The sequence below is a fragment of the Loxodonta africana genome, chromosome 6, assembly GCF_030014295.1.
Source record: "Loxodonta africana isolate mLoxAfr1 chromosome 6, mLoxAfr1.hap2, whole genome shotgun sequence".
Classification (NCBI taxonomy): domain Eukaryota; kingdom Metazoa; phylum Chordata; class Mammalia; order Proboscidea; family Elephantidae; genus Loxodonta; species Loxodonta africana.
In genome coordinates this window covers 67,636,373-67,660,486 of record NC_087347.1, presented here as the reverse complement: position 1 = coordinate 67,660,486, position 24,114 = coordinate 67,636,373, and the positions used below count along the sequence as shown (strand labels likewise).

Here is a 24,114-nt window from a genome sequence, read left to right as displayed (position 1 = left end):
ATGAGGCAAATAACTTGAATAAGAAATGAAATGGGTGATATTACAACAGACCCAACTGAAATTAAAAGAATCTTATCAGATTACTAGGAAAAGTTGCACTCAAACGAATTTGAAAACCTAGAAGGAATGGATGAATTTCTAGAAACACGTACCTACCTAAACACAAACAGAGATAGAACAACTAAATAAACCCATAGCAAAAGAAGAGATTGAAAAGGTAATTAAAAACTCCCAACAAGAAAAAAGCCCTGGCCTGGATGGCTTCACTGCAGACTTCTATCAAACTTTCAGAGAAGAGTTAACACCAATACTACTAAAGGTATTTCAGAACGTAGAAGAGGACAGAAGACTCCCAAACTCATTCTATGAAGTCAGCATATCCCTGATACCAAAACCAGGTAAAGACACCACCAGAAAATTATAGACCTATATCCCTCATGAACTTAGATGCAAAAATCCTCAACAAAATTCTAGCCAATAGAATTCAACAACATATCAAAAAAATAATTTCACCATGACCAAGGGGGATTCATACCAGGTATGCAGGGATGGTTCAGCATTAGAAAAACAACATAATCCATCATATAAAAAAAAAAAAAAAAGACAAGAGCCACATGATCTTATCAATTGATACAAAAAAGGCATTTGACAAAGTTCAACAACCATTCAGGATAAAAACTCTCAGCAAAATAGGAATAGAAGGAAAATTCCTCAACATAATGAAGGGCATTTATACAAAGCCAAAAACCAACATCATCCGAAATGGAGAGAGTATGAAAGCATTCCCCTTGAGAAAGGGAACCAGACAGGGATGCCTTTTATCACTACTCTTATTCAACATTCTGCTGGAGGTCCTAGCCAGAGCAATTAGGCTAGATAAAGAAATAAAAGGCAACCAGATTGGCAAGAAGTCAAAATATCTCTATTTGCAGATGACATGATCTTATACACAGAAAACCCTAAAGATTCCTCATGAAAACTACTGAAACTAATAGAAGAGTTAAGCAGAGGATAAGGATACAAGACAAACACACAAAAATCAGCTGGATTCCTCTACACGAACAAAAAGAACATCGAAGAGGAAGTCAGCAAATCAATGCCATTTATAGTAGCCCCCCAAAAGATAAAATACTTAGGAATATATCTTACCAGAGATGTAAAAGACCTACACAAAGAAAACTACAAGACACTTCTGCAAGAAACCAAAAGAGACCTACATAAGTGGAAAAACATATCTTGCTTATGGATAGGAAAACTTAACATTGTAAAAATGTCTATTACACCAAAAGTGATCTATACATACAGTGCAATTCCAATCCAAATTCCAATGACATTTTTTAATGAGATGGAGAAACAAATCACCAACTTCATATGGAAGGGAAAGAGGCCCCAGATAAGTAAAGCATTACTGAAAAAGAAGAACAAAGTGGGAGGCCTCACTCTACTGGATTTTAAAACCTACTATACGACGGCAACGGGGTTATACTGCCACAGTAGTCAAAACAGCCTGGTACTGGTACAACAACAGATACATAGAACAATGGAACAGAATTGAGAATCTAGACATAAATCCATCCACATATGAGCAGCTGATATTTGACAAAGGTTCCAAGTCAGTTAAATGGGGAAAAGACAGTCTTTTTAACAAATGGTGATGGCATAACTGAATATCCAACTGCAAAAAAATGAAACAAGGCCCATACCTGACACCATGCACAAAAACTAACTCAAAATGGATCAAAGTCCTAAATATAAAATCTAAAATGATAAGGATCATGGAAGAAAAAATAGGGACAATGCTTGGAGCCCTAATACATGGCATAAACAGTATACAAAACATTAACTAACAATGCAGAAGAGAAACTAGATAACTGGGAGCTCCTAAAAATCAAACATCTATGCTCATTCAAAGGCTTCACCAAAAGAGTAAAGAGACTACCTACAGACTGGGAAAAAGTTTTTAGCTATGACATTTCCGATCAGCATCTGATCTCTAAAATCTACAAAATACTGCAAAAACTCAACTACAAAAAGGCAAATAACCCAGTTAAAAAATGGGCTAAGGATATGAACAGGCACTTCACTAAAAAAGGCATTCAGGTAGCTAACAGATACTTGAGGAAATGCTCACGTTCATTAGCCATTAGAGAAATGCAAATCAAAACTACAATGAGATTCCATCTCACTCCAACAAGGCTGGCATTAATCCAAAAAACACAAAATAATAAATGTTGGAGAGGTTGTGGAGAGATTGGAAAACTTATACACTGTTGGTGGGAATGTAAAATGGTGCCACCACTTTGGAAATCGATTTGGCGCTTCCTTAAAAACTAGAAACAGAATTACCACACGATCTAGCAATCCCACTCCTTGGATAGGAATATACTCTAGAGAAATAAGAGCCTTTACACGAACAGATGTACGCACAGCCATGTTCACTGCAGCACTGTTACAATAGCAAAAAGAAGGAAGCAACCAAGGTGCCCATCAAAGAATAAATGGATAAATAAATTACTGTATATACACACAATGGAATACTATGCATTGATAAAGAACAATGATGAATCACAACATGGAGGAATCTGAGTGATATTAGTCAGATGCAAATGGACAAATATTATATGAGACCTCTATTATAAGAACTCAAAAAATAGTTTAAACAGAGAAGAAAATATTCTTTGATGGTTACGAGAGTGGGGAGAGAGGAAGGGAGGGAGAGGAGTTTTCACTAATTAGATAGTAGATAGGAACTATTTTAGGTGAAGGGAAAGACAACACATGATACAGGAGAGGTCAACGCAACTGGATTAAACCAAAAGCAAAGAAGTTTCTTGAATAAACTCAATGCTTTGAAGGCCAGTGCAGGAGGGGCAGGAGTTTGGGGACCATGGTTCAGGGGACATCTAAGTCAACTGGCATAATAAAATCTATTTAGAAAACATTCTGCATCCCACTTTGGAAAGCGGCATCTGGGGTCTTAAACGCTAGCAAGCAGCCATCTAAGATGCATCAATTGGTCTCAACCCACATGGAGCAATGGAGAATGAAGAACATCAAGGACATAAGGTAATTACGAGCCCAAGAGACAGAAAGGGCCACATAAACCAGAAACTACATCAGCCTGAGAGGAGAAGAACTAGATGGTGCCCAGCTATAACCAATGACAGGGAACGCAACAGAGAACCCCTGAGGGAGCAGGAAAGCAGTGGGATGCAGACCTCAAATTCTCATAAAAAGACCAGACTTAATGGTCTGACTGAGGCTAGAAGGGTCCCAGGGGTCATGGTCTCCAGACCTTTTGTTAGGCCAAGACAGGAACCATTCCCAAAGCCAACTCTTCAGACATGGATTGGACTAGAGTATGGGATAGAAAATAATACTGGTGAACAGTGAGCTTCTTGGATCAAGAAGACACATGAGGCTATGTGGGCAGCTCCTATATGGAGAGGAGGTGAGAGGGCAGAGGGGGTCAGAAGCTGGCCGAATGGACACAAAAATAGAGAGTAGAGGGAAGGAGTGTGCTGTCTCATTAGAGGGAAAGCACCTATATAAGTTTTTGTATGACAGACTGACTTGGTGTGTAAACCTTCATTTAAAGCACAATAAAAAAAAAAAAAAAAAACTCTTCTTTGCTGCTGCCAATTTTGAAACTCTACATGGAAGTAACAGGTCTCTTATTGGCCTGTCAGCTTAGCTAAAATTATCAACTTGACCTTATACTGACCTTGTTGGCACTGCTAAAAAAATCATTTGCCTTTTTTAACCAGGTTTCCCTTTCCGCCATAAGCTGACCAAGTTCTTCCTGGAGCTGACTGAGTTTCTGGTTAGAAAGCTGTAGATGTTCTTTCTCCACATAGTCCTTTGACAGCAGAATCCCAAGTCCCTCACTCTTCATCCTCTCAACAGCAGAATTCCATTCCTGTAAGAGATTATGCTCGTTTAGTTTATTTGACACTACCTACCCTTTTTTTTCCACCCTTTTTACCCTTTATAATATCTAATAATCTGTTTACCCTTTATAATATCTAATAAGATTCAGAGAATATTTAGATGTGTTGAATATACTGGAAATCTGTCATTATTATTTCAAATCATGAAGGAGTAAATGCTACATGTATGAGTACCCAGATGTAGATGAGATAAAAAAGGAATCAGAAAAGGAGTGAAAAAGGTAGTGACTATGATGGTAGAAAGGGGTAGATAGCTTGGGATGAGTGACAGATGAAGTATCCAGTTGCCCAGAATGAAGGGCACTTCTATTTCTGCTAACTCCATCTGAAAACACACCCAAATACAATCAACAGCAATTTTCAATCTCTAACTCAGTTTGTCCTATTTTTATTTATTTATTAAACATTATCTCTCCCATAACTCAGTCTTACTGTCAATGTAGGAAAATCTGTACAGAAAGGAAGGAAAATCTCCTGTCTCGTGGCTGTTGTTTTAGTGTCTATCTACACTTGAAACTAAAATAAAGATGTTATTCACTGCAAAATTAATAGCTGTTATTGTGCAGTACTCCCTCCTTCCTGACCCTAAATTCACTGCTCAGTGCTTCACTCTAACAAGAAGTAAACATTTTAGAAGAAAAGAGGTAGCTTGTTACTTTCCATTGCATGAAGGAAACAGTAAGCACAGAAGAAAGGAAATAAGAACTGGAGTAAACCCAACATATTAACATTTTTTAACATTAATTCTATTTGAACAGAAACCCAAGTTTTCTGCAAAAAGACTGAAACCAGATCCAGTTTCATGAAATAAGGATTATCTTTAACATGACAGCCTTATTAGTGAATTTTCTTGTATCCATCTCAGCTGAGATTGAGTGGTTTTTGTTGCTGTTAGGTGCTGTCCAGTTGCTTGACTCATAGTGACCCTATGTACAACAGAACAGAACACTGCCCAGTCCTGCACCATCCTCACAAATGTTGTTATGCTTGAGCCCATTGTTGCATTGTGTCAATCCATTTTATTGACAGTCTTCCTTTTTTTTGCTGGCCCTCTACTTTACCAAGCGTGATGTCCTTCTCCAGGGATTAGTCTCTCCTGATAACATGTCCAAAGTATTTGAGACAAAGTCTTATCATTCTTGCTTCTGCGCATTCTGGCTGTACTTCTTCAAGACAGATTTGTTCACTCTTCTGGCAGTCCACTGTATATTCAATATTCTTTGACAATACCATAATTCAAAGGCATCAATTCTTCTTTGGTCTGCCTTAGTCACTGTCCAACTTTCAAATGCATACGAAGCAACTGAAAATACCATAGCTTCAGTCAGACACACCTTAGTCCTAAAAGTGACAATTTTTGCTTTTGGACACTTTAAAGAGGTTTTTTGCGGCAGATTTGCTCAATGTAATATGTCATCTGATTTCTTGATTGCTGCTTCCATGGGTGTTGACTGAAGATCCAAGTTAAATGAAATCCTTGACAACATCAATCTTTTCTCCATTTATCATGATGTTGCTTATTGGTCTAGTTCTGAGAATTTTTGTTTCTTTATGTTAAGGTGTAATCCATACTGAAGGCGGTCATCTTTGATCTTCATCAGTAAGTGCTTCAAGTCCTCTTCACATTCATCAAGCAAGATGTGTCGTCTGCATATTGTAGGTCATTAATGAGTCTTCCTTCAATCCTGATGCCCCGTTCTTCTCCATATAGTCCAGCTTCTTGGATTATTTGCTCACTTTACAGACTGAATAAGTATGGTGAAAGGCTACAATCCTGATGCACACCATGCAGTATTCCCTTGTTCTGTTTGAATGACTACCTCATAATCTAAGTACAGGTTCATAAATGTTCTGGAACTGTCATTCTTCTCAGTGTTATACATAATTTCTTACGATCCACACAGTCAAATGCCTTTGCACAGTCAATAAAACACAGGTAAACATCTTTCTGGTACTCTCTGCTTTCAGCCAGGATCCATCTGACATCAGCAATAACGTCCCTTGTTCCACATCCTCTTCTGAATCTGGCTTGAATTTCTGGCCGTTCCCTGTCAATATGCTGTGGCAACTGCTTTTAAATGATCTTCAGCAAAATTTTACTGAAGTTTCTTGTATCCATCTCAGCTGAGATGGAGTGGTAGGCATAAACTATTTGTTAAAGCATCAGAAATTTATCACCAAGTGGAAAAATCTCAAACTCCACCCTGACTTATTCCCCTAGTGCAAAATACTCCATTATTGTTATATTTGTTACATTGTATTGTTTAAAATAAGCATATTTTTCAGTGCAATTTACCTCTACTGTTTCTATTCATTCATTTCACAAGACACGCTAAATACTAAGTGCTTGGCACTAAGCTAGGCCAGATGTCTTGGAGAATAAGAAACAATAAAATGTACTTCTTTCCTTTAACAATACATAAACCGCTATTTTATGTAATTTTCATATACACTTACACTATTAAATAAATACATGCTGGTTCTATATACACACACACATATATAATATGGTGGCATTTTAAATAATAATTAGTAGGTGTTGAAGTAGAAACTGTACATTGTATTTTGTGTTCTCCATACAATCTGTCATAGTATTTGGCCAACAGAGAAATATTTTGATCAATGGATACAAGAGTAAGGCAGGTAGATTAAGGGACTGGTATTCATAAGCTTGTTGCTTATAAGTAAAAAATCTCACAAACCCTTAAGACTAGGAATTATTACTATTCTGGTATTTACATAGGCTCAGAGGAATACATTACTCAAAGTTACAGATCTAGTAAGTGGCAGAACCAGAATTGGTTCACAGGCCTGCATGTTGTACTACATTCCAGGAACTGAAAGCAGAGAGTCTCCAGAATCTCCAAATTTTTCAGTGGGTGCGAGCACAATACTCCTAGGCATGGATAAGGGCCACTTGAGTTCCCAAGGTCCTTCATTTTCTTAAAAAACCTACTGAGCCCTCACTTAAGGACAGCTAATAAGTACCATGAAGTTCTTTTGTAAAAAGCACTGTAAATATCCCTGCTGTTACCTTAATTTTATTGGGAAATGAGCAAATATTTTTAATAGTACAATTTCTGTCACACATAATAGGTGCTCGTTAAGTGTTAGTCCTGTTTTTCTTCCTATCAGCTCTTATCAAGGTACATTAGCATTCCAAAATTTGTTCTATATTTTATGGGTGCTTCTGCTTGCTAGTTCTAAAATAACTATAGTGGAGCAGTTCCCAAAATGTTACTGACTGGTATTATAAGTTTGGATCTCTCATGATAAACAAAGGTTTCTTTATTGCAGTACCTCTCAAAACGTTAATACGCATTGAGACTCTCCACAGGGGAAATAAGCAAAGATGTCACTTTGAGGACTAAGGTGGGCTTGATCCAAGCCAATCTCCTCATATGATAAAGCTAGACAATGAATAAAGAAGACTGAAGAAGAACTGATGCCTTTGAATTATGGTGTTGATGAAGAATATGGAATATACCACAGACACCAAAAGAATGAAGAAATCTGTCTTGGAAGAAGGAAACAGCCAGAATGCTCCCTAGAAGTGAGGATGTTGAGACTTGGTCTCACGTACTTTGGACATGTTATCAGAAGAGACTACTCCCTGGAGAAGGACATCATGCTTAGTAAAGCAGAGAGTCAGTGAAAAAGATGAAGACCCTCAACGAGATGGGTTGATATAGTGGCTGCAACAATGGGTTCAAATATAGCAACAGTTGTGAGGATGGGCAGGTTTCGTTCTGTTGTACGCAGGGTCACTGTGAGTCTGAACCAACTCGACAGCACCTAACTACGACAAGGGGAAAATATGGTATGAAAATACTGGTCAAAGTTTTTTGACCAAGAAATCATTTGTTTGCTAATCATCTCAGGGGACCCATGTTCCATGGATGATATGTTGGGCAAACACTGTTCCTATGGCCAAAATCAGCTGAACCACCTCTGGTTTACCTACTTTCACAAATCTTTGTGCTTTTATCATTTTTGTTTTTTCCCTATCCCTTTAGGTCTTCTTCCTCTCTTTTGTACTCATTCTCTCTTTTCCTGTCTGTTAAATATCTGTGGAAGTATTAATCTTCAATTAACTCAGATGAAGAGATGCTTAATAAGTGAAGATACAGAATGAAAAAGAAAATTCTTTAAAAAAAAATGGCACTGATCAGAGCTTTCTGCACTCATTAGGGGAAGACAACTTAAAAACAAACACAGAGCACCTGGGGAGGGCCTAGAAAGCTGTTGTTGTTGTGTGCCATCCAGTCAATTCTGACTCACAGCAACCCTATAGGACAGAGTAGAAGTGCCCCATAGGGTTTCCTAAGCTGCAATCTTTACAGAAGCAGATCACCAGGTCTTTTCTCCTGTGGAGCTGCTGGTGTTAGAGAAATACAAGTTCTCTAGCAGTGCTCATAAATCTGCCTTTAGTATGAATTTTGCAAACAATGTTGAAGAGAGACTTTTGGAGTACAGCCAAGTCTTTGAAAATCCTCTTTAACCTTGTGCTTCACATCATGCTATAAAAAGTGGGCTGTGCAATCAAGAAGTGGGCAAAGGATATGAACACACATTTCTCTAAAGAAGATATTCAGGCAGCCAACAGATACATGAGAAAATGCTCTCGATCATTAGCCATTAGAGAAATGCAAATTAAAACTACGATGAGATTCCATCTCACACCAGCAAGGCTGGCATTAATCCAAAAAACACAAAATAATAAATGTTGGAGAGGCTGTGGAGAGATTGGAACTCTCATACACTGCTGGTGGGAATGTAAAATGGTACAACCACTTTGGAAATCTATCTGGTGTTATCTTAAACAGTTAGAAATAGAACTACCATACAAGCCAGAAATTCCACTCCTAGGAATATACCCTAGAGATACAAGAGCCTTCATACAAACAGATATATGCACACCCATGTTTATTGCAGCTCTGTTTACAATAGCAAAAAGTTGGAAGCAACCAAGGTGTCCATCAACGGATGAATGGTTAAATAAATTGTGGTATATTCACACAATGGAATACTACGCATCGATAAAGAACAGTGACGAATCTCTGAAACATTTCATAACATGGAGGAACCTGGAAGGCATTATGCTGAGCGAAATTAGTCAGAGGCAAAAGGACAAATATTGTATAAGACCACTATTATAAGATCTTGAGAAATAGTAAACCTGAGAAGAACACATACTTTTGTGGTTACGAGGGGGGGAGGGAGGGAGGGTGGGAGAGGGTTTTTTTATTGATTAATCAGTAGATAAGAACTGCTTTAGGTGAAGGGAAAGACAACACTCAATACATGGAAGGTCAGCTCAATTGGACTGGACCAAAAGCAAAGAAGTTTCCGGGATAAAATGAATGCTTCAAAGGTCAGCGGAGCAAGCGCGGGGGTCTGGGGAGCATGGTTTGCGGGGACTTCTAAGTCAATTGGCAAAATAATTCTATTATGAAATCATTCTGCATCCCACTTTGAAATGTGGCGTCTGGGGTCTTAAATGCTAACAAGCAGCCATCTAAGATGCAGCAATTGGTCTCAACCCACCTGGAGCAAAGGAAAATGAAGAACACCAAGCCCACATGACAACTAAGAGCCCAAGAGACAGAAAGGGCCACATGAACCAGAGACCTACATCATCCTGAGACCAGAAGAACTAGTTGGTGCCCGGCCACAATTGATGACTGCCCTGACAGGGAGCTCAGCAGAGGACCCCTGAGGGAGCAGGAGATCAGTGGGATGCAGACCCCAAATTCTCATAAGAAGACCAAACTTAATGGTCTGACTGAGACTGGAGGAATCCCGGCGGCCATGCTCCCCAGACCTTCAGTTGACACAGGACAGGAACCATCCCCGAAGACAACTCATCAGAAATGAAAGGGACTGGTCAGCGGGTGGGAGAGAGATGCTGATGAAGAGTGAGCTAATTATATCAGGTGGACACTTGAGATTGTGTTGGCAACTCTTGTCTGGAGGGGGGATGGGAGGATAGAGAGAGAGGGAAGCCGGCAAAATTGTCAAGAAAGGAGAGACTGAAAGGGCTGACTCAAGACGGGGAGAGTAAGTGGGAGTAGGGAGTGAGATGTATGTAAACTTATATGTGACAGACTGATTGGATTTGTAAACGTTCACTTGAAGCTTAATAAAAGTTATTATAAAAAAAAAAAAAAAGTGGGCTGTGACCTTCCAATGAGACTGGAAAGGTCCATTTTGTGCCTCTTTTTTTATTCTCCCTCCCCAGTCTTCTTAATTACATTTTCACATGAACTCTGTGGGCATTAAATGAAGCTGGGTCCATTCAATATTTCTATTCAATCTTCTCAGAAAATTGGTTCTGTTTTCTTTGAGCAATCTATAGGTAGTTTCTGATGCATTTCTATATACCATTCTGGTGATGTATTTTCCCAGCCATTCTTCTTAGGGGGCATGTTCAGTATTTTATTTTTCAGATAAAACTTTCCAGAGTCATCTGCATCCATCACATGCTTAAAAAATATAGTTGGCACTCTTGTCAAGGCTGGAGGAACCCCATGAAGAAAATTTTCATCCATTTTGTCTAAGCCATTGCTGCCTGCCTGTTAAGCGTTAAACTCCTAACAGGGTTTCAGTCGCTTCCCAATAAAATATTTCCAGTACTTGTCCCCACCAGCAGAAAGGCAAAGCCTGCCATTTCCTTGGCTTTTCAACTTGACAGAGATACGTGCATATCTCTGACCCAATAAAGACGGGTGGCGCTGTGTGTTCCCAGGCTCAGGTTTTCTCTACAGGTCACTCCATTATTTTCATTTTCCTCTCACAGTGGTAGCCCTTTTAAATTCTACCTTTCACTATTCCATTTGCTGAGGAAATTGAGCTTCTCTTGGATCTCTTGATTGGAAGGGTACTTTTAAGAGGATTAGTGCTGATAGACAAGAAGGCGAAAGGATTTCTTCTTTCTTTTTTAAGTCCCAGGTTAGCTCTTCAAATGAAGTTATGGATTGGCATAAAAATTATTCAGCAAGTACATTCAAAAAGTGAAATTATTAGCTACTCCAATTGAAAAGAAATAAAGAATCACTGTATGTTTTGTAAGCTTTAATTCACATAAAAACTTTCCCGTGGATGAGGGGATTTAATGACCCCACACCATTTAGTAAATTATTTTCATTACAAACCTGACTTTAGAATGTAATTTTTTAAGTGGGACACGATGGGTGAGAAGCAATAGAAAATGTATTTGTAAACTACCAAAAAATTACAGTTGTGGAGATTAATGGTCAAAATCAGATCAGATAGAAGCTTGTGTTGAGTTCATGTATAGTTCATGTAGCACAGTTAATTCTTAGGCCCTCTCATTAGATACAGCCCATCTCTTGTTCAGTCCCTAAAGTCTACAATCCCATTTGATTCATCACCAGAAAAAATTAACTCACTGACACAAAATCATGGAATTTTATGTGATTGCATTAGCAGAAGGTACAGACAAAATAAACCTGGCAATTTTAATCAGAGAATATTTGAAAGTCTGCTTTCAGCAGGAATTTTTTTAAAAGAAGTGTTTATGCTTTTAAAGAGTGGCAGTGAGTCCTTGAAAAGCTGAAACTCTCTGATTATGATGCATAAGTGGCTTGCATTCTGGGCCACACTGCCCTCTCATGCTCCCTTCCCAGGCATTTCTATGCTGACCTATACGAACATAAGGGTCATCCTGGGGAAAAGCATTTCATCCCACTTCTGGATGAGTACAGATCTCAGTGTCCACAGGACACTGGAACTCTGTCATCATTGCGATGTGTTCCAGCAGGGGCACCAATTGCAGCAGGAGAACTGTGATTTTGTATGTCACCTAGAAATGAAAGCAGTAGGGGTATCACCTCACAGACATCAGGCAGAGAGAATCAAGGCTACTGAATCAGGGAGAGCTGTGGGTAAGAACAGAGAGCTGGAGTTAGAAGTATGCTTTCCTTCCAAACTTGTTAAGTGGCCTCAGGCAGGACATTCTGCTTTTCTGAGCCTTACTTTTCCTGCAGTGAAATGACAGCTACCACCACTTTGCACTAGCCTCTGCTTCCCTAATGAGTAATCTATAAATTAAACGACAAACTGGCAGTGCTGCAAGTTCCTGAATTTTAGGAACTACCAAAATTCAGGTTATTGATTGTACTGGCCTGGATTGGAACTGACACTACAACAGGAATGACAAATACGATTCCGAGTAATAGCTGGGGCTTTGTTTTGCTTCTTTCTCAGTCCTTCAAATATTCAAAACACTGTAGAAAAATAAAAACTTTATTCTCTTCAGTGTTTGGCCACTGAGTGGAGCCGGTAGTTTAGCTACACAGAGCATGGTGCTGGTGGCTGATACTGAAGCAAATCAATGTGTGGCAAAATAAATTTTTAAAATCACTACAAACTATGCTCAAAAGCAAATCTTCAACATAGTGATTGAAGCAGAAATGCATTAGTACTTTCTTCCTTAGCGCACAGAGTTTTTAGATGAAAATTTAATTACATGGGAAATTAGGAAAAATTTTTCCAAAGGTTTATGTTTTTCAAGAACCATTATTTTTTCTTTAGTGTCTTGTCCTTGTTTTCCTTAGATTTCTTTTTCCTCTTAATTTTATATTTTCTTCTAGTCAACAGCATGATCGGGAGGGGGTGTTTGGTGTTTCCGTTTTTATACAAAATTAATAAAAATCTAGTTGACCAAAATGTTTTCATTTAACACAGTGTGCCTATAGTTGCACTGATTAGCCAGGTTGGCTGGCTAGGGGCTCCCATTTTATATTAATATCCTCAAAGGACTTACTTTTCATTTTCTAGTGACTCTGATGGAGCTATCTTCAGGACCTCAACATATAATTCAACTATGGGAGGCATTATTAGGTTTCGATGTTCACCTCTTCTAGACATTTCCCTAAATTAAATGGATTAAGTTGAGAATGGGTGGCTCATATATGTTTTACCCACAATGAATATCAGATATAGACTAACGGTTCTTAAATCTGGCTGGATATCGGTATTTCCTAGAAAATTTTTAAAAACATTTCCAGGCCCACCCCCATACACAATGAATCAAAATTATTATTGTAGTGTGAAGCATTTTATTTGAGGTCGGGAACAAGCAAATAATACTTATAACCAGTCAAATATTAAAACCATCAAACTAAAAAAAAATAGAACATCCTAAAATATTTAATGAGTAGGTGACAACTGACCTAGACTATAGTATATGTGCAATCATACTAACAAATGGGGGGATGGAGTAATAATAACAGTTTTAACCTTAAAACTTTCAACTATTTTGACTCTGTGAAAATTATTATATTAATGACTTCTGAATCTAATATTTAACTTCAGTTTTATAAATTATTTCATTCATTCAGTAAGTACCATACTAGGCTTTGGAAGGCACAATGGCAAATAAACAAAACCCTTTCTTTTATACTCCTTGAATGATTAATATTCCAATCCATCATGAGTTGAAAAACAGCCCTAAGCAATATTGGATATCATTAGTCTTAATTCATACAGGAGAAAATGGAGCATTTCTTTCTACTTTGTCTTTTCTTCACATCATTGTCGCAGGCAAAAGGGTCACTGATGTAAAAGGGAAACAGAGTGTTAAAAAAAAAAAAAGCCAGGAGAAGGTAAGAATCTCATCAGGTTTTTCTTTCCCCAACTTTTCCATACACTTATATGGCTATTTTTTAACTTCCTTGCAAACTTTTTATAACCATATTTGTAATAATCATATACTATGTCTTTATTATTAAAAAAAAAAAAAAACCTTACCTCAAATGGTGTGGAAGAAATCACTTGTCTCCTAATAAAACCAAGTCAAGGCTAGAGTTTCTTCAACTCATTCTCCTTTCCACAGTCCTTGGTTTTCAGCTTCTCATTCCACACTCAATAATTTGTGAACCAGCACCATATGATACTGGGCTGGGCACTTTATAACTCTCCTATACCGAATGTGGAACAACCTAAAAAGCATCCTTTAGTGCCTCTTAAAGGAGCCCTGGTGGCACAGTGGTTAAAACACTCAGCAACTAGCTGAAAGGTCAGCAATTCCAACCCACCAGCCGTCCCAGCAGGAGGAAGATGTGGCAGCCTGCTTACGTAAAGGTTACAGCCTTGGAACCCTATGGGGCTGTGCTACTCCATCCTATAGAGTCACTAAGAGTTGGAATCAACTTGAGGGCAATGGGTTAAGTACCTCCTATGGGACCTAACTAATATCAAAGAGATCACTGTGAGCTTAACTGGAAAACAAAAAATGTATCTAGTAGAAGTTGAAAATCAATTTTGATTTGGGAAATCTTAACAGCCTTCTTAAATATGGGCAGGAGTTTCAACCAGTAAGTTAATAGGTGGGACTGGAAAGAGGGCAAGGATGTGTATCACTCAGAAGAAACAGTCCAAGGAAGAGCACAGAGGTAAGGGTGTTACCAGGGAGGAGTGGAAGATGATTCTAGATTAGAAAAGAGATGGAATGGAACTGTCTGGCAAATTAATAAAAATTTATTCTACTAAGTGACATCCGAGAAGAGAATTAAAGTTTAACAGTAGTTAGGCAAAAGAAGGCTGGAAGTGGGGGTGAAGAGTGAAGAATTAATCTACGGGTAAATGTCCAGAAGGAAGCTGTTTAGGACTAGGTAAGAACCGCCCAGAACTGAAGGCATATATTTGTGAATAACATTCTTCAGGGAGAATTTGTGAAGCCAAAGCACCACTCACTTAAGAGGGAGTGTGGTGAATGAGAATAGAAGAACGCTAAGGACAAAAACGGAGGGACAAGTCTGCACTTTTATGATGGCTGGTACATGGCTAGTAATGAAAAACCCACAGAGAAAGAGAAATAGGTAGGAAAATAAATGGTTACACAAGCCAAACGAGGAGAGTCATGACAACCAAATGCAATGTCCCTTGATTTGGGACAATGTGATGACATTTCAAAATGGAATATATATTACATAATATTATTGTATCAATGTTAAATTTATTGAGTATAGTAATTGGATTGTAATAATACAGAAAAACACCCTGATTATAAGGGAATATACATCAAAATATTTGGAGCGAAAATACGTGATGCTCACAACTGAGAAATGATTCAAGTATATATATATATATATATATATATATATATATATATATATGGAGACAGAGAGGAAATGTTAACAATTTGTGAACCTAGGTGAAGTATATATGGACATTCATTGTACTAGTCTTCCAAATTTGAAGTGTGGAGTTGGATGTTTCAAAATAAAAAATTAAGGAAAAAAAGAAAAAGAAATTGTATTAAACAAAGTAACTAAAAAGCTCAACTCTGAAAACAATTTAAAATTCAATCATCTTAAGTACAGGTTAAATAAATGATGATATATCCATAAAATGGAATACAGCTATAACAAGAATGAGAACACTGTCTATATACTAATGAAAGATAACCAAGATGAGTGAAAAAAAGCAAAATAGTTAGCTTAATATAATCTCAATGAAGTAAAAAAGAAGGGCTAAGAATATACCCTGTATTTTACGCAAATAATGAGCATTCTACTTTTTTTTTTTTTTTGCCAGCCACTCCCTCCCCCCACCCCAGGTGTTTTGTAAGTGTTCTTTGTTAATTTTTTTAACATGTTGCTGTAATAAAAATTAGCATAGCACACTTAGAAAAATATCTGGGGGAGGCGAAAGAAGGGGAGGGCTTGGTGGTTAGCAAAAAAAAAAATTGCGTAAAAATACAGTAGTTGCTTTATGAGATACTAGATGGATACATAAGAATCTAATGATAGTGGTTGTTTTTAGCAAGATGGGGGAAGGATTGTATAGTCGAAACAGATATGGAAAAAATTTTTTTATTATTGGCCTTTTTATGCACTTTTAAGTTAAATATAAATTGAAACGAAATCTGATTCACCAAATTAACAAAATGAAAGAGAAAAACCATAAGATAATCTCAATAGATGCTGAAAAAGGAATCAATAAAGCTCAATGCCAAGATTTAAAAAAAAAATTCTAAATGTGTATAAAAGGATATATACAGAAACAAGGGGAAAAAAATAACCTAGAAAACATCACACTTAATGATGGAGCACTTACTTGAAGTATACTATCTAAAATCAGGAATAAGACGAAGATGTCCACTACCACTACTGCTGGTTTTAATTTTCCTAGAGATCTTATCCAATGCAATTAGACAATAAAGAATTATAAGCATTAGAAATAGAAGAATGAAATATTATTGTCATTATTTCTAGATCATGATTTTTTATATAGAAAAAAACAAGATAATCAAGAAAAAATTTTTGAATCAAGGGAGTTCAGCAAAGTTGATTATACAGGATTAATGTGAGAAAATCAATAGCATTCCTATACATCGACAATAGCCAACTATGTTCTCTAATAAAGACCCCATTTATAAGAGCAACAAATTTATGAGATAATCATTTATTCAGTCAACAAATATTTACTGAGCACTCCAAGTCTACGGCAAGCATTCTTCTAAACACTCCATCTGCATCAGCGAACTTAGTAATGGGATGGGGGAAGGGGAACTCAATTTTAGTGGTGGTGGTAGGATACCCTCTTACTTTATTTTGTTTATAACCAATAAATACAAAAAATCAGTACATTGTGTAGTTTTTTGGGTTGTTAGAAAAGAAGTTTGTTGGAAAAAACACAACAGTGCAGGTTGGGGCTTAGGATCATCACGCTGGGCAGGGATCAGAGGTATGCAGCATTAAATATGGTGATCAGGGTAGGTCTGATGACATTGAAGCAAAGATGGGAAGAAGTGAGGTGGTGAACTAAGTGGGTCTCTAGACAAACAGTTTTCCAGACACAGAGCACAGATAAAGGCCTTCAGGTGGAGTTTTTCTGCCTTGGAGGAACAGCCAGGTGACCAAAAGGGAAAGAGGTAGTAGAAAAAGTAGAGGAAGCACAGTGGTGGCAGTATGGGGAGGGCCACATCAGCAGGGTCTTGTAAACACTGAAGTCTTTTTGTCTGTGTGAAATAGGGAGTCCTTGCAGGTTTTTTGAGCATAGAAGTGGCATGAAGTCGCCTAACTTTAAACAAAAAAATCACTATGCTGTCATTTTGAGAATACATTGTCAGGGAGCAAGGAAGCAAGTGAGGAAATTATAAGGAGATTATTGCAATTATCCAGGCAGGAGATGGCCATGGCTCAATCCAGAGGGTAGCAGTGGAGATGAGAAACCACACGGTTCTAGATCTATTTAGAAGGTAGAGCTCTGGTGATTACCTGAGAGGCCAGGCATGGGATAAGGGGAAAAGGAGTTATGACTCTAAGTTTTTTTGTCCTGAGTATCTGGAATAAGATTGAATTCCCTAACCGTAATGGGAAAAACTAGGTGGAAGAGACTTTGAGAGGGGAGATGAGGATTTGTATCATCTCATCCATCCTGATCACCCTGCCTCTCTGCAAAGGCAGTGTTTATGCTCCTGAAGTCATTACTCACCACCCATCTTAACATACATGTGCGCAGGCTCACGCTCACACACACACACACACTCTATTAGCAAATGCTCTCACGAATTCCTCCCAAATATGCTTCTTAGATAAGAAAAGCTTACTCAAGAGAGACTATGAAGAATAGAGATTTCAAGCTGCCTATTTTGTAAGGAAAATAAGATCACAAATCTCAACTAGCAACAAGACACTAAATAGCCAGTGGCTTTCAAATAAAATTTTTAAATGTGCAGACATGGGTGCATGTCCACATCCAGAGGTTGTTCCTGTTCCTGTAATGCAGAAGCAAAATGACTGCAAAAGTCAGCCACCGTGGCGTCTGGCGTCTTAAACGCTACCAAGCAGCCATCTAAGATACATCAATTGGTCTCAACCCACCTGGATCAAAGGAGAATGAAGAACACCAAGGACACAAGGCGATTATGAGCCCAAGAGACAGAAAGGGCCACAGGAACCAGAGACTACATCATCCTGAGACCAGAAGAACTAGATGGTGTCCGGCTACAATCGATGACTGCCCTGACGGGAAACAACAGAGAACCCCTGAGGGAGCAGGAGAGTAGTGGGATGCAGGCCCCAAATTCTCATAAGATCAGACTTAATGGTCTGATTGAGAGTAGAAGGACCCCGGAGGTCATGGCCCCCAGACCTTCTGTTGGCCCAGGACAGGAACCATGCCCGAAACTAACTCTTCAGACATGGATTGGACTGGACAATGGGTTGGCGAGGGATGCTGGTGAGGAGTGAGCTTCTCGGATCAGGTGGACACTTGAGACTACGTTGGCATCTCCTGCCTGGCGGGGAGATGAGAGGTTGCAGGGGTTAGAAGCTGGCGAAATGGACACAAAAAGAGAGTGGAGGGAGAGAGCGGGCTGTTTCATTAGGGGGAGAGTAACTGCGAGTGTGTAGCAAGGTGTATATGGGTTTTTGTGTGAGAGACTGGCTTGATTTGTAAACTTTCACTTAAAGCACAATAAAAAATATTAAAAAAAAAAAAAAAACTCAGCCACCGGATAAGGTTTAGGTGACACTGCATAGCAATCCCAGATCTCAGGAATGCCTCAAAAAAAAAAAAAAAAATTGTTTAAAGCCCTTACCATATTCAACCTACTCAGTTTTCAGAAGTACCTGCCTAGTGATTGGTAAGATGTATCAGTACTTTTCAAGATGTGAGGGTTTGGATAGAACATAATGGACAATGACATTAGACACTGTAATCATGTTAAATATCATTTCCCTTTAATGTTCCTGGTGACAATTCATATAAAGGGAGAGGTGCCTAACCCCTTTCTGATTGCTCCCTTATGGATTCCCTGTGAGTAGTTTATTCAGATCTTTCTCAGTCTGGGTTCTCAGAGACTTAACAATGCACGTGTGAATGAAAAACTTTAAATCTTTAGATTCACATTGCAATAAGTCTCTGTATTACAAACACCGAATTTGCAAAGAATTCTGACAGACTGTGCCATTCCTTCTCTGCCAGTTCCCCCATGGGTGACCTAGCAGCATCACAGGACTCTGTAAAAAAAATGTGGGGCCTTTAAAGAGTGAGACTTCAGAAGAAGATAAAGAAGCAAATTGAACAGGAGGTGCAATTTAGAGGCAGCAATGGGTTTGGCGGAGCCCTGGTGGCACTCAGTTAAGAACTCGGCTGCTAACCAAAAGGTTGGCAATTCAAACCCACCAGTCACTCTGCAGGTGAAAAATGTGTGCTTCTACAAACATTTATAGCCTTGGAAATCCTATGTAGGGTCACTATGGATCAAAACTGACCCATTATAACAATGGGTTTGGTTTTTTGTTTTTGTTTTTAAATCGGGTTGGCCATCGTACAAACCATTACCGGAATTATTTATACTTCACTTTTTCAGCAGGGCCTATAAGTATGCTCTTGTATTTCTGGTAGCAAACGTTCCCTTTCAACAACAGGCAGAAAATGGAAAGCAAAGAAAAAGGAAAGCGAAAGTCAAGTTTGGTAAAGAATTTGGCAAACATTCACATGTTAGTATGAAACAGATTGCTTTCTTCCTCCAAGATTGCCTGAGAACAGGAGAAGTGCATCCATCTTTCATTAAGCTTTTACCATTATTTCTCTGCTGCAGCAGAATCAAAAGTACTCCTTTAGAATTTTGTTTAAACCATAGTCTCAATGAGGATCATGTAGTAGAGAAAGTAAATTCTTGACTTCCCAAACAGACTAAACGTCATCTGTAATCATTAGAAGCCAATAAGACCCTTCTTGGGGTAATATTTTGCTGCTAACTTCCTTTCCAACGGTAGCATCCATTGCCCCAACAAACACTAAACCAAAAAACCAGTTGCTGTCAACTCCAACTCATGGCAACCCCATCTATGTCAGAGTCGAACTGTGCTCCATACAGCTTTCAATGGCTGATTTTTCAGAAGAAGATTGCCAGGCCTTTCTTCTGAGGTACCTCTGGGTGGGCCTCAACCTCCAACCTTTTGGTTAGCAACTTGGTACATTAACCATTTCCATCACCACAAAGCAGAAATGTGAAGGATAGGATATAGAATGATAGATGAAGGCTTAAACTTGGAAAACAGTGAAAATGGAAGAAAAGGAGAAAAGAAAGGTAAGGAAACGACAACAAGTTAAGGCAGAGAGAAAAAGCAATGATTTCATTTCCTATGACTTAAGAGACTTTGAGGCTCATGAGGGAGCCTTTGCTTTGCAGTGGTTTAGAATTGGACAGGCTGTTGTGGGGAACAGAGCAAGGAATTAACAGATAATGAACAAAAAATTTGTAAGGTTGACTTAGATAATTTACATTTTAAATAGATCCATTCAGAACAATTATGCAAGAATTACGAAGAAACAGAGAGAATGGGTGACTGAATTTATTCACAATAGCCCTTGTGGTCCATGCTGTAAAGGAGGAAAGTCAGGAAAAGGAGAAAGGAAAGGAGGCTGTGGTGAGAACAGTTCTGAGTGATGTCATGGACCAAAGTGTGGCCAGAAGAGGGTGAAGCTGGAAAAAAAAAAAAAAAATTTTTTTTTTTTTTTTTTTTTTAAGCTGAAGGGAGGTGAAAATAAAGGCCTTTGGAATTAAAAAGTCAAGGACATCTAAGGTCAGGGTATTGAATAAGTCAACAAATGGATGCTAATCTAGGACAGGAAGACTGTAGAGATTTAGGACTTGACGGTGTTAAATCATAAGAAAATGCCTTCTCAGATGTTAATTTAAAGTGACTCAATTTCACTATTATTATTATTGTGATAGTGATATTACCATGAGTTATAATAATAGTAAATATAAACAGCTATGCTTTTTGGCAACTTTTATTTAAGCATAAACAGATGACAAAAATAAACTTTTATTAAAAAGTAAGAAGTAGGGGAGGACGACAACGGGCAGAAAAGAGATACATGATGAATTTTAACCAACATTGTACGTTAGAACTAAAAAAAAAGTTAAAAAGAAAAAAAAAACTTTAAGCATTTAAGCTAAACGAGCTCGGGAAGATTCTGTAAGCAAAGCGACAGCAGATAGTTTTAAACCTAGTGATCATAGAGTACAATATTCTTTATTTGCCTTCTTAATTCAGACCCTTCTTGGATAGGTGTAAACATTTCTGAGGGGCTTCATACATTCAAAGTTTTCTTGGAAATGAAAATGTATGGCTGACTAATCTTTAACCCACAAATTGGGACCAGAGTAGGGCTTTCAGTGTGAAAATTCCATCACGTTGTGGATTTTCCCAATGCTTGCAGGCAAATTCAATATTATTTATACATATTTTGCCTGTTGGTAATGAAATTGTTTCTAATTTATGTTCTGTGAAAAATGACATCTGCTTTTAATTGGGAAGTTCATTAAAAAATCAGACAAGTAAAACAAATTATTCACTAAAACCAAGACAGAGGAATTGAAATGCACTAAAGCAGGTGTCTTTACTGTTTGGAGACTCACTTAATTTCTGCCTTGAGACATTTCAGACTCAGACCTCACTTTATTTTTAAATCAGATGCAACATTATAAAACAAACAGACAGCTTTATTTGAAAGATTTTCCTTGTAATTATCAGAGATGAAGTGAGCTGATTTAGTGAAGCAGTATGTTTTATAGTGCTTTCACAATTTTTCACATCTTCATCAAAGGAATTTGGGGGTGTAACGGAAGTTCAAACAGCAGGATAGCTGGTTTATTTATATAGTTTAGTGTTGTTGTTGTTAGGTGCCATTGAGTCGGTTCCAACTCATAGCGACTCTATGTACAACAGAATGAAACACTGCCCGGTCCTGCACCATCTTCACAATCGTTGCTACGCTTAAGCCCACTGTTGCAGGCACTGTGTCAATCCATCTCATTGAGGGTCATCTTCTTTTTTGCTGACCCTCTGCTCTATGATGCATGATGTCCTTCTCCAGGGACTGATCCCTCCTGATAACATGTCCAAAGTATGTGAGACATAGTCTCACCATCGTTGCTTTTAAGGGGCATTCTGGCTGTACCTTTTCCAAGACAGATTTGTTCGTTCTTTTGGCAGTCCATGGTATATTCAATATTCTTTGCCAATGCCATAATTCAAAGGCATCAATTCTTCTCTGATCTTCCTTATTCATTATCCAGCTTTCACATGCATAGGAAATAACTGAACATAACATGGTTTGGGTCAGTCGCACCTTTAGTCTTCAAGGTGACATCTTTGCATTTTAACACTTTAAAGAGGTTTTTTGCAGCAGATTTGCCCAATTTAATGCATCTTTTGATTTCTTGACTGCTGCTTTCATGGGTGTTGATTGTGGACCCAAGTAAAATGAAATCCTTGACAACTTCAATCTTTTCTCCATTTATCATCTTGCTTGTTGGTCCAGTTGTGAGGATTTTTGTTTTATGTTGAGGTGTAATCCATACTGAAGGCTGTTGTCTTTGATCTTCATCAGTAAGTGCTTCAGGTCCTCTTCACGTTCAGCAAGCACGGTTGCGTCATCTGCATAATGCAGCTTGTTAATAAGCCTTCCTCCTATTCTGATGCCCCTTTATTCTTCACATAGTCTAGATTCTTGGATTATTTGCTCAGCATACAGACTGAGTAAGTAAGGTGAAAGGATATAACTCTGATGCACACCTTTCCTGACTTTAATTCCCAATCTTTACAATGTTATCGATAATTTGCTATGATCCACAGAGTCGAATGCCTTTGCATACAGTTTAATATGGGAGCAGTGAGAAGAAAATCATTCAACAATGCTTGTGAAACACTTGGAAAATACTGAATAACCTGGAACCTGGAAACCAGGATTATATGGACTCTGCATATTGCTGTACATTTACCTGAACCACCCAAGAGACCTATACCAAACTCAAACTCATTACTATTGAGTTAATTCTGACTCATAGTGACCCTACAGGACACAGTAAAACTTCCCCACAGGGCTTCCAAGGCTGTAATCTTTACAGAAGCAGACTGCCATATCTTTCTCCCCTAGAGTGGTTGGTGGGTTCAAAGCACCAATCTTTTGGCTAGCAGCTGAGTACTGACCACTGCGCAAGCAGGACTCTTTAAGAGATCTGTAAGTAAAGATAGTCTCCAACTTACAACGTATTCGAGTTATGACAAACTGCACTTAGGACAGTCTATTTTTTTGTTTGTTTTTGTACATCTTATTGTTAGTAATATGTATGTTATGGACTGAATTGTGTCCCCAAAAAATGTGTGTCAACTTGGCTAGGCCATGATTGCCAGTACTGTGTGGTTGTCCACAATTTTGTAATCTGATGTGATTTTCCTGTGTGTTGTAAATCCTACCTCTGATGTTTATAAGGCAGGATTAGAGGCAGTTATATTAGTGAGGCAGGACTCCATCTACAAGATTGTGTCTTACATCAATCTCTCTCAAGATGTAAAAGAAAGAAGTGAGCAGAGACATGGGGACCTCATACCACAAATAAACAAGAGCCAGGAGAACAGTATGTCCTTTGGACCCAGGCTCCCTGTGCTGAGAAGCACCTAGACCGGGGAAGATTGATGACAAGGACCTTCCTCCAGAGCCAAGAGAGAGAGAAAGCCTTCCCCTGGAGCAGGCATCACTGAATTAGGACTTCTAGCCTCCTAGACTGTGAGAGAATAAGTTTCTCTTTGTTAAAGCCATTCACTTGTTTTCTGTTATAGCAGCACTAGATAACTAAGACAATGTACTACATACAATGTTGCAGTGTGTAATTCCCTGTCATCATTCTCATATGTTCACTCACAGATGTTCAATGTAACAATGTACTATTCAAAACACTGCCCTATAGCAGTCTATAGTCGGTCTATAATGAAGTCTGTATCAATGTCAGTACAGTGAGTCATAATGGATAGAAAGTTGGGCAATCCTGAACTTCAATGACGTACAACAACTGAACTGCGCATGTACCTGACAGCCATCGTGACTCCAACTTCATTGTTACTACACCGATGCTGACTTCGCTGCAATATTCTTCAGTGTATGCAGAACACTGGATCGTCATGGGAAGAAGTTATGAGGAAATGCACGCAGGGGATATGGAAAAAATGCTGAGTTATGTGAACACACTCCAAACATTTGATCAAGATAATATGATGGAAGAAATAGGAGGAAAAATCATCCATATGGTCAGAACACTAATTTAGAACTTGATATCACTGATGTGGAATAGCTCATAGGTCATGAAGAAGAGGGATTGATAGATCAGGACTTAAAG

At 38.3% G+C, this 24,114-nt stretch overlaps 1 protein-coding gene across 1 annotated transcript in view; it reads right to left on the bottom strand.

The window, feature by feature from the left end:
• CCDC141 (coiled-coil domain containing 141) overlaps positions 1-24,114 on the bottom strand; it is a 230,846-nt gene that overhangs the window by 103,785 nt on the left and 102,947 nt on the right. The window contains exon 7 of the mRNA XM_003405968.3: positions 3,725-3,919. Within this exon, the coding sequence (XP_003406016.2) occupies positions 3,725-3,919 (195 nt within the window). The remainder of the gene's footprint in view (positions 1-3,724; positions 3,920-24,114) is intronic.